Source organism: Musa acuminata, chromosome BXJ1-7 (genome assembly GCF_036884655.1).
Source record: "Musa acuminata AAA Group cultivar baxijiao chromosome BXJ1-7, Cavendish_Baxijiao_AAA, whole genome shotgun sequence".
In the NCBI taxonomy this organism is placed as follows: domain Eukaryota; kingdom Viridiplantae; phylum Streptophyta; class Magnoliopsida; order Zingiberales; family Musaceae; genus Musa; species Musa acuminata.
The window spans coordinates 8,143,113-8,155,553 of record NC_088333.1 but is presented as its reverse complement, the minus strand read 5'-3'; the positions used below and the strand labels follow the sequence as shown (position 1 = coordinate 8,155,553).

At 37.6% G+C, this 12,441-nt stretch overlaps 1 protein-coding gene across 1 annotated transcript in view; it reads right to left on the bottom strand.

Annotated features, from left to right (window-relative positions):
* LOC135678606 (uncharacterized) overlaps positions 1-12,441 on the bottom strand; it is a 28,315-nt gene that overhangs the window by 7,067 nt on the left and 8,807 nt on the right. The window contains exons 6-10 of the mRNA XM_065191611.1: positions 10,970-11,077; positions 8,077-8,139; positions 6,919-6,999; positions 5,460-5,525; positions 3,357-3,512 (exon numbers count right to left, since the gene is read on the bottom strand). Of these exons, the coding sequence (XP_065047683.1) occupies positions 3,357-3,512; positions 5,460-5,525; positions 6,919-6,999; positions 8,077-8,139; positions 10,970-11,077 (474 nt within the window). The remainder of the gene's footprint in view (positions 1-3,356; positions 3,513-5,459; positions 5,526-6,918; positions 7,000-8,076; positions 8,140-10,969; positions 11,078-12,441) is intronic.

Below are 12,441 nucleotides of genomic sequence, written 5' to 3'. Positions count from 1 at the left end.
CTTTCGTGCTAATTCCAAATCCCGTGTCAATGTCCTCAAATTCCTCGATACCTTCCATGATCTCAAAAATCTCAGAATTAACCTACAGAAATCCAACATTTATTTTTTAAACACAGTCCTCCCTCCACCAACCACACTGTTTGCAACGCTTTGGGCACTAAAGGACTTTGGCTTATGAAATATCTAGGTGCCTATCTATCTTTAGGTTGTCTCCCACCTAGTTGCGAGAACTCCTTTGTTGACAAAGCTTTGTCTAAAATCTTGGGTTAGTACAAGGGTCTTTTTTCCCAAGCGAGCAAACTTATCCTTCTCAATTTCGTAATCAACTCTATGCCTACTCAGATGTTATTTAACTACCACATTTCTGACACCATCATTAGTCCTAAGAATAAAGGAGGACTTGGTTTACAGAAGTGATTTCAATAGGCGCTCAGGCGACGCACTTCAAAGAGGCACCGCCTGGGCTCAAGCGAGCGCACGGGTTAAACCAAGCGACCCCGATGCTTTAGTTGGTTCAATCGAACCAACTAAAGCATCGATATCAGCCTCCCAACATCTCTCTCACGATTTCCCCAACCATAACCCTGCTCGTGATTCTACCGCCGACATTTTCTCTCCATTGTTGTTGCCTCTTCGTTGTCGCTACTCTCCGTTGCCACTGCCACTGTCACTGCTCGCTGCTGCCACTGTCATTGCTCGCTATTGTCACTGTCGTTGCTCGTCGCTCCTGCTCCCGCTATCGTTGCTCGTTGTTAATGTGATATTGTGATTTTGCAAGATTTTCTTAATTTAATATCATATTTTTATTTAAATAATTATATTTATTAATTATAATATATATTTTTATATTTTAGTGCCTCGCTTCTCTCGGGCAAGCGCCTAACGCCTCGGGCGTTTTTGGACCTTGCGCATAGCGCTTTTTTAAGTCATTGGTTTGCACGATCTCCTTTTGGTGAAGAAAATTATTTGCGCCAAGCGCATTCTCCCAATTCTTAAGAGGGCCACTCTTTGTGGGTTCGCATCTTAACAAAAAAGTATGGAGACCTCAACCCTTGGGCTGATCATCTACCTAAGGCCACTTCTTGGTCGAGAATGAACATTAACAACCTCACCTCTACCTTTAGACTTGGTTTCCACAAGATCACAAGGAATGCAAGTCCACTAACCATTGATCTTCTTGATGATAACGGATGGAATGTTTCTGTTTTGGCTTTCCTTTTTCATCCTTCTCTTCTTGAAAGGATTCAGAGGATTTATGTTTCCAGTGAACCCTGTGATAACTTTTGGGTTTGGCAGCCTAGCCCCATGGGTTTGTTGTCATCAAATGGAGCCTGTCAATATCAGAAAGTCAGCCTGGTAATGAGGTTGAGTGGCAAGGCTGGAAGGCATTATGGCAGCTTCCAGTGGCCCCCTAAATCAAACTTTTACTTTGGAAACTTTTGTGGAACCATCTCCCAAACACATACTTCTCCAGTATACTGCAACAGCAACTTGAAAGCTATTTTATTTGCCATTTTTACGAAGATTCAGCCCACCACATTCTCCTGCAATGTCCGGTTGCTTTTACCTTCTGGTCCCTCCTGCAATCCAAGACCGGTTTGAGTTTCAGATACTACGACAGCTGGGTTTCTGGCACTTGGCTGGAGGAGGGCCAAGGATTCCCTTAGACCGCAGCCAACTGGATCGTGGGGCTGATCTCCTACTCGTTTTGGTGCCTTTGGCTTAACGAGAATGAGGCCAGATTCCATAACCACCAAAATGCTAGCTACTCCATCATTTATAAGGCTCTTGCTCTGTTTAATGAAGCCTTCCCTTCAACCACAGCCAACTGGATCCTGGGGCTGAACTCCTAGAATTTTGATTTGTTACTTTTCTGTGTTGAATCTTTTTTGGCTCCAGACTTAACTGCAGGTCTAGGTATTGTGTTCACATAATCATCGAAAGCAACTCTGGCGATTGGTTGCTCAACAGGCAAGGTCCATAATCCTTCCGTGGCAGAGGGAATGGCTCTTCTTCATGGCCTCAAGTATGCTGAGTCCATGCACTGGCACAATATCTTGATCCACACTGATGCGCAAGCGGTTGTCAATTTTGTGAAGGGTCAGCAAGATACCCCCTGGTACCTCAAGTCCATCATTTCAGACATAAAGTTCTTGAGGAACAAACACCAGCAAACTTCAATCACTCACATCTCCAGGAATTTTAATCGTAAAGCTAATGATATAGCTTCTGTTGTACTGGATTTTTTTTTTGTTTTTTCAATTTTTCAGGATGCACAATACAGATTTTTTTCGGTTTTTTCAAATTATAGTCTATTGACTATAATTTGATTTTAACATTAAGAAAAGGTTCCTCCAAGAAATATCCAGAAATTATTTCCCAAGTGTCTTACAAATCCAATACTTTTAACAATTAATTATAACTTTGATTCTCCAAGGAACAAGTATCCAAGAAGTAACCTACAAACATCCTTTCTGATGCATCCAATGGAGAAATGGCAATGAATTCAAAGTAGATTTGCAATACAAGTACAGTACTGGCATGTGGGGACCAGAGTAAACTGGATGGCATGTCCAATAAGGGATCATACCATATGCTACATGACCTGTGGCACTCTGTATGCACAATACAGGATGTCATAGGTCTTGTACTGGATTTATTTTTGTTTTTTCAGTTTTTCAGATTTTTTTTGAAGCTTACCCAATACGGGATTGTTCCATCTGCTACATAACCTGTAGCACTCGGTATACACAATACAGGACGCTTTAGGCCCTGAAATGGATAATTTTTTGTTTTTTCAGCATTTTTTTCTAAGAAAGGTATGTACTGATGTACTAAGTATGGACCACCAAGGTACTGTTCCATGCCATGACTGGTACAGTAGCTATAGGTCTGGTACACTAAATTCCGAAATTTGATTCCAAGTTTCGGATCAGAATCATTAAATGTTAGAATCAGATGTTCTGTATGAGAAATTAACTTACAAAATGTTGGAAAAAAGAAAATATTGGCAGATCTAACAGTACAAGATAAGTGCTAACAAGAATTATGTTGTAGCATGGAACTTATTATGTCAAACCAATTTATTGGATGGTCCAACATGCTGAACGTTGAAGCTAACAATGGAATGTTATTGACAAATTAAATATGAACTTAACAATGTTGTGAACAACAAATATGCATTACAAGTTTGCTAACCAGCAAGTATTTGAAACCATAATTCCTATGCTTCACCTTAAAAAAAGAGCAACGTTTTTGCGTTGTCTAATATAACAACAACCAAAGTGACCACAGAACAAAAGTACTAAATTCCAGTAGTGTTCTTTACCATTTTTTGTTCCGATAATCAAACATACCTGGATTTCAATCAAAAAAGTTCGAGATCCATCAACGACCACAGCTATTGCAAGTCCAGCTAATACATCAGAGTCAGGAAAATTATCACTTAAGAATATTTCGCTAGGATTTGATACAGCTGCCAGGCCAGACTCCGACATTTCAAACACTCCAAGCTGACATAAACAAACATAAACAAACAAGCTTGCGATCAATGCTTAACCAGCTATCATCGTTGAAGAAAGTTGATCACATGTTAAGCTATATTAGACTTGAAGAAGACTTCAACTTGCTAAACATAAGGATCTTTACGTTATGCGTCACAACAATTTAAATACACTTTAACAATAATAATATATACTGCAACATTGAGTGTCGCAAGTCACAAATTCCTAGTAATAAGATTTTTTCTACAAAAATTTGAATCCTATTAGAGCTTAATCTTAAATGAAGAAGTCCATAGGTTGATTCTTTATCAACATGCACTGTTCACTTTAGAATTTATCATGGGTTTAAATAACTGCTCAGGCACTCGCCTAGGCGCTCGAGTGATGCGAGGCGAGGCTCAAGCGCCTCGTAGATTTGCCAGGCGACGTGCTTTAGTGAAGTGCTGCCTAGGTGCCTCGGACGAGCGCTCGACTAAAACCATGCAATCCGAGCGCCTCCGATTCGATTGAACAATAGCTAGTTGGTTCAATTGAACCAACAAAGCTACATAAAGTTACCTTACATACAAAACCCACCCCTTGCCCCTTGAAAAACACTAGTGCAACCTCTGCCTCCACCATGTCTGTGCCGCAGCCTCAGTCACTGAAGCACAAGACCAACGCTTCCTCTGCCATTGACTCCGTCGTTAATGCGTAGGACTGACGCTACCTCTACCGCCTATAGATGAGTCTGAAGGTGTAGCTCTCGTGCGCAATTCCCTCCACTGCCACTGCTTCCATTTGTAGCTCCTTCCGCCGTTGAGGGAGAGGACCGTAGCTTCCTCAGCCAACGACAAACAAATATAAAGCTTCCTCAAACCCAGACGTCACCATCGGTAGCTTCCGCCACTACCATCCAAAGCTTTGTCCGTCGCTACTGTTGTCGTCCGCAACTTCTTCCGTCGTTGCCATCGTCTGAAGCTTCCTCCGTCATCGCTCTCTCCTTCCTTCCTCACTTTCCACCATCAATCTCTTTTCTCTCCTTTAACTACTGTTAACAGAAGATAGTTAACTACTGTTATCATATTATAGTCCCTATTTAGATTTCAGCATTGGTAATTTCTATTTATCAGTTATATTATATTTTTTTATATTTTAATATTTCAGAACGCCTAGCACCTCCAACATTTTGGACCTTGGTGGCTTTTGGTACCTAGTGCTTTTTAAATCATTAGAATTTACACAATGCATTATGGATAAAAATCTTGGTTCAATATCAATAGTCATTAGCCAGAGTGAACCAGCATTGTACAAGTACCACACAGTACCATGTCTTGGCAAAGTTTGATCCTGTGTCAGTTTTAGTTAATGGGCCCAATAAACCATTAATAAAACTAGTTTTTTTTATTTTTTGACCTCAATAATGAATCAAAATACGGTTTGAGATCCATTCTAAACCATACATCAACAACTCATGCAAAAAAAAAGAAATCTAAAAATCCATGTAGTACATGATACATGCATTACATATAAACAAAAAACTTGTAAATACATGAACTTATAACTATGCAAGCAATGCATACCTTGTTAGTAGCTACTGACCAAAAGGATTTTCTTGCTAAAATGGGAATGGATCAACGTTGTGAATCAAATCAATTGGAGATTAATATCATGATAAATCATACATGATATCACTCTCTCAACATTTGATATCGATATACTATATGTCAATGTTGAATCAAATTAGCAATAACCATGACAATTTGGTCCAAGCATAATCGGGTCACCAATCACTATATCAGCATGGTAGGGCAAGTATGGTTGTTGTGACTAATGATGTGAAACTGATGGACGTCTCTTAATACGATTATAAAGAAAAGCAACTATTTAAGATTAGTTTTTACTTAAATTTTTTACCTACTTGCATAGCAGAAGAAAAGCAACTATTAAAGTTTTTACTTAAGATGTGTATGATACCTCATCTGTCGAACCAAAGCGGTTCTTCACAGAACGGAGAAGCCGATAAGATGAGTACCTCTCGCCCTGTAGCAACACAGATTCTTAGCACATAATCTACAAATGAGCTATTCATATAAAATTAATAACACAGAGACCCTATTCCATTAAATTTATGATTGCAAATTAGAGAAATATGGTATAATTTTTCCATCATAACGCATGTACAATAAATTCTGAAAGCAATTTTATAAAACAAATTGCCACCTCAATACAATGCAGATAATTTCAACTGTACCAAATCGGTGACAGTTATTAAACGCCATAAACAGAAAGTATGTACGTACTGTTTTGTCATATAAATCATGTGCATTTCCATTTTAGGATACAGAGAGAGAAGGCTGAATAAGAGGCTGCAATGTTTACATGTAGGAGGAGACTGCAGCAACATGAATGAATAGGAGGAACAGGAGTCCAAAAGAAGAAGCAACAATTGACAGTTGTCAGAATCGTAAAAAACCGAATATTGTACTGTACATAGGCTTACAGCTAGGCACTGATCTATGTACCGCTAGGTTCATTGAGTTGACAAGATCGTAAGTTCAATTTCAGATAGGATCGAGCAAAACTATCAATTAACCACCAGCCTGCTAATAGCAGTTTGTGCCAGCTGGTACTATCAAGATTTAAATCTATGGTATTAGCAGAGCACATATAGACTGCCTTGATTGTGCATTATATATAATGCCAAACCAACCATCTAAAAAGACTTGTTTTTAATTCTATTAAATCTCCATATCATTTTCAAGATTCTAACAAAAGTCTTCCTCCTGTAATACAATAATGACAAGCCATGTTGACCAAATTATTTCAGATTGGTTATGTGTATCTACTGCCAGTGTGTTCTATAAGGCGATATGCTCAGTTATATTAAAAGTATTTAAATTTTCCTGGTGAAAAGATAAAGACAAATGTGCTTGATTAAGGTTAAGTTAGATGGACTAAAGAAAAACTAGAATGGTAGCCACATGTTAGTCAACAAAAGGGAAGCCAATAAACAACACTCGCAAAACAGGTTCCAAAGATGTCAAATGTAAGAAGCTCTAACTGTAGAAGTAAACAAAATGCATGATGCCCATCTCACAATGCAGGAACCCTAGCAACCAGAGGTCGGACCTTAGGGCAGCTATGATAGTTTAGTTCATAAATCCATATCTAATGGACTTCAAATGACACTAAACAAAGAATGTAACCTTATTCTGATGACAGACTTCATTATTGTTTTTAGAATAAGTATTAACATCACTGCAAACCATGGATAAGTTAATCAGAGTTGTATTTCTCTGAAACTATTAATCATAAAAGTACAGCATTTCAGAATTTAAAAGCTCCAAGAAAGAAAAGAGAGAGAGAGAGAGAGAGAGAGAGAGAGAACAAGGTTCAATGATAGTTTGACATGTCTAGGCAATAGGACACAAACCTCCATATATAAAACAGCATCCACTATGTGCTCCAAGATCCGAGGCCCAGCAATATCTCCTGTTTTTGTTACATGTCCAATCTGAAACAAACAGAATTATATGTTAATGAATTTTGTAAACCTAAGTTAAACTCAGATGTGGATCTAATGTTCTGCTAATAAAATTATATATCCATTGGATCTGATGACTAATCATTTTCTTGGTTCACATATATGCAGTCACACATGCATGAAAGTAATGTATGCTTAAGGAAATATATGCCAAGGAACTCGGTTTTGCATATACTTTTTATTTTTTATTTTTAAGGCAGACGCTTAGGGTTTGAACACAAACTTCAGATATCACATCTTGCATGATGCTTGCCTGCCACCCTGCCTCCAGGAACTTCTCCCATCCCCCTTACCTCTTTCTAGGTACCGTATCAGCATACAAACACCTCCCCCTTCCCCTTCTTTGTACAATAGTATAAACTGATGTACCATGTGCACCAGCATGCCAGCATGGTGGACCATGCATGGCTCTGGTACCTAAGACTGCACTCCCTGGTATATGCACAAACCTATCATGAAAAATTGAGTTTAAAATAATATGCCATGAATTCGTTTAACTATAACTGTATATCCAAGAAGTTCCAGATGGATACTTCACACAATCGCATTCATTAAACATGACCAAACACTAACAACCAATTTTGAGACTCTTCATTCAAGTAAGCTGTTGCACCAATTAAGCTTAGAAGTTCCAACAAATTCTAGAACTACTAAAATTAGTAAGCCTCCATGTCCAGACAGTTTTCTCATCAGATGGTTGGCATTTCAACAACAGTATGGTCAACTGACATATTAGTCATAAGTCATAACTTCAGTCCTCAGCTATTATATCCAAAAGTTCTGCATGCAATGACCTTAAAAACTAAAATACAATACTTAAGCTCAATAATGTGATGCAACAGAATGCAGAAAGTTATCATTATGGGAGTGCTGTTTATGGAATTAATGGGGGGATCAGAAAACTTGTAGTTACCAAACTATGATACGATAGGATATATTAATTCTTCTATGGGCTTTCATATTGTCATAATCTGGATCTGTGGTTCATGCATGATGAGTGAGAATCAGAAACTCAATAATACATGAAAAAGATGATAGCTAGCTTACTAAAAGAACAGGAATATTCGTCTGCTTAGCAAATCTCAGAAAGGCAGACGTGCACTCCTTAACCTGTTTCACAGCAATGAGATGAGAAAAACACAGTTATGACAAAGGATGAAAAAGGAGATGAAAACGATATTTATTTCCTACCACAAAAATCCTTTTCTTCCATCGGCATCAGTTTTCACTTATATCCTTAGCATATGGATTTAACTTGACACAACTAAAACACCTAAGTTAATTCTTTAATAACATAAAAAAAGCATCTATAGTAATGCAATTTCTTCTTACATTCCCATGCCTTTTATCCAGAAAAGCAATACAAGGTTGTTTACAAAATTACTAAAAACATTATCCAGACTATGTTAAAGAAAAGGTAACAATCATCCAATAGGCTATAGCTATACCATCCAAGGTTCCAGAAGCATGGTTTTCATCGCATTATAGTTCCTGACATACAGAATCTGTTCCAATCTCAAGGATATAATTTTGACAGTGTCACAATGTAGCACAGGTGTCAATTTACTTTTACAGTATAACTACATCAGCAAAAAGAATAGTGAACAGTTTAGTTCTCCCTAAGTTGCTTCCGAGAAAAATAGAAAAATAATTGAATCTTTGCAAAACCAGGTAAGTGAATTTATAAAGAAAAAGTGTATTCAGGTTGAAATTTTAGCGCAGGTGACAATTTACTTTTACAGTATAACTACATCAGCAAAGTGTATAGTGAACAGCTTAGTTCTCGCTAAGTTGCTTCCGAGAAAAATAGAAAAATAATTGCATCTTCGCAAAACCAGGTAAGTGAATTTATAAAGAAACGTGTATTCAGGTTGAAATTTTAGCATTGGTGTCATAACTACATCAACAACGAGAATAGTGAACAGTTAGTTCTCCCTAAGTTGCTTCTGAGAAAAAAAGAAAAATAATTGCATCTTTGCAAAACCAGGTAAGTGAATTTATAAAGAGAAGTGTATTCAAGTTGAAAGTTTCATTTGTTCTATAATCATATGTGTTTTTTCTCTTTCATTCTCCTCTTTGCCTACACAACAATAAGTTGCAAAGAATAAATTGTTACATAAAATTAATTGTTTTAAGTCCTCTTCCATACCATAACAAATTTTACGAAAATTATTCAATAGGTAAAAAATAACTAGTGTAGTATGTTACATAGCAAGGAACATCAAACGGTCAAAATTCACCATCTCAACATTCAACAACTCAGCCTTTTGCACCACAACCTTGTAAGAACACCCAATTGAAAACATTATATCCCAGAATGAGATTCCCTCCAAAGGCATTGTTGTCAAAGGCGCTCGGCATCAAAAGGCACCAAGGTTCAAACACTTTTGAGGTACTAGGCACTCGCCCAAACTTAACAAAGGCACTCGTCGATAAAATTAACTATCAAAATAAAAACTAGACAATACATGAGTTTCATATTATTTCGTATTCAAAATATTACCATTAAAACATTGAATTGCAATAATTTAATCATCTATTAAAAATAAAAAATTCAATCATCTATTAAAGCATTAACAATAAAAAATACAAGCAATGACAAATTCAATCTTTTAAACAATTCATAAATTAGTATTAACAAAATTTAACTATGATTAACAATAATTAACATTACTATTAAATTCAGAGGAGTCCAATGCGAGCGGTTGAGAGAAAGAAGCAAAAAAGAGGACACTATCAAGAGAAGGGAGTTATCGAGGAGAAGCAGAGAATGATAGACAAAGGAGGGAAGTAGGGAGGAAGGAGCTATTGAAGCTCGACGGGCAAAAAAGGAGAAAGAGGGAGAGCGAGAGGGAAGGAGAGCATAGAGAAGGGAGAAGGAAGAATGGATATCGCAGGAGGAAAAGGAGAGGGTTGACAGCAGAGTCAACTTGGACAATGAAGGAGAAGGAAGAGGGAGCACAACAATGAAAGGGAATGAGAGAAGGGAGGGGGAAAGAAGCATGGAAGAGGCGGAAGGAGCTATCATGGAGGCTCGGTAGGGGGCAACAAAGGAGGAGGGGGCTATCGAGGAGGCTTGTCTTGATGCTCTAGTGGAAGAGGAGAAAGAGGGAGCGCAATAGGGGAAGGACAAGCTTGAAGAAGAAGGGAGGGGAGGAGGGCTATTAGGGGGGCGCGATTGGGGGTGGATAGCAACCAAGGAGGAGAAAGAGGGAGAGCAACAATGAGATGGAAGGAGAACAAGGGTGTACATTGGCGAGTGAGCGAGAGAGAGAGAGAGAGAGAGAGGACAGAGAAATGCACTGCTGGTCGACCACATTTGCATGCGGAGGGAGAAAGAGGATCGCAATCTAGGGTTGTATGGGTCGCAAGGGTGGGGAGGTTTAGTCAATCAATGAGACTGAACCCAAATTAGGATTTTAGGTTCAGCCCCAAGTAATTTAGTTCAGGTGCTCACCTAGGCAAAAGCATGCGCCTAGGCCACGACTAGTTGAAGACACTCATCTGAACCAAATCAAGGTGCCCGAGTGAGGTGAGGCAGCATACAAGCACTAGTTGATTACACTACCAGGAGCCTCAATGCATGCACAGCTTATCTCAGCAAACAAAAGTGTTGTTTTTGTGACTCGACCAATGATCACCTAGATTGCAAAAGCACAACCATACCATGACCACCAACACTCATCCTCAGTATGTGCTTACTAAAGTTTCTTCACATTTGGGCATATGGGGGATACCAGTGAGGTAAAGCTGGCAATCATTCTGTAGAAAATCAAATTAGGCACACTAAATGGCAACATACATTCCGCAAGTAGAGACCTAGGTGCCCAACGAGCCAACTTTGGTGTAGTTTAAGTGTGTTTTGCTTTGCAAGACTAATTCAAAATTCGCTAAAATAGATTGTGAGAGAGAAAAAACTTTAGGTTCTCTGAGAACAAACCTGCATGATGTTTCCAGCACTTCCTGTAACTCCTCTCAAATAAACAGTCTGAATAGAATCCACAATAAGAGCTTGTGGGGGAGGATTTTGGACCTTATCCAAAATGTCCTGCAATTGTACCAAAGACAAAAAAGTTATCAACAATATTAAAGATTATCATATACTTCCACCTACAGATTTCCCGTCAATAAAACAAGTTCCATTAGAAAACATTAGTAATTTAGCTACAATAAGGGTAAGCGGTGCATATTTTAAAAATCAGCTAAAGCAATCATGTGCATGTCTATAGTAGCTTGGCACAGCAGAAAAATATGGAGCCAATGTAATGTGATTCAATTGAAAAATAAATGAAAAAAGAACAAGAAATCATTACATCAATGAAATATAAAATAAAAACAAGCGCCATTTATAAGAATTTAACCAAAACAAACCCATACTTAGCTACAATAAAGGGTAAGTGGTGCATATTTTAAAAATCAGCTAAAGCAATCATGTGCATATCTATAGTAGCTTGGCACAGCAGAAAAATATGGAGCCAATGTAATGTGATTCAATTGAAAAATAAATGAAAAAAGAACAAGAAATCATCACATCAATGAAATATAAAATAAAAACAAGCACCATTTATAAGAATTTAACCAAAACAAACCCATACTTAGTCCATTCTAGAATGTCCTGGAGATAAATAAAATGAATTGTTCATCTAATACAAATTCAAATAATATCCTACTTTTGGTGAAATTTAGTTACATTTTCAAGCACTAAGTACCATCTTTTTTCCTTGCTAGATAATCTAAAAAGACAGATAATCTTTCGATCTGATGGGAGTCGGGACATAGTTCTATCAGCATAATTTCCAATTAAAAGAGAAGAAAAGCCCCCCAAGAGAGAGCAAGAGAGAAGAGGGGAGAAGTTTCTACTGATCTACTCTATCATTATTACATAAAAGCAAAAAAAAATCCCAGACATGAGTATTAGCCCTTACAAGCTCTCATATATATATATATATATACATATATACATACACATACATACATATACATATATACATACATATACATACATATACATATATATATATATATATATGATAAGACCCTAGGGTTTTATCATTAGAGAAGGGGAGAAAAGGGAATGATCACTTCGAGGGGATCGGTCTCGTTGATCACTTCGAGAAGATTGACCTCCTAGGGTTTTGACAAAAGACCTCCTTGATCACTCAATGCCTTTGGAGACAATATTTCATTGTCCGCCGTCGAAGAGAAACGGTTACATCACTATTTATAGAGTTCCACCCAGAGCCCATCAGGACTTGGCCTCCAATAATAAATAAATATTAAATAAACCTCTAACTGACTCTAACTGAACTAAACAGACTCAATAAACATTATTAAAAAACTTAAAAAATAAAGGGATCCTAAAAATATATATATACATATATTTACACAAATATACATATACATATACATACG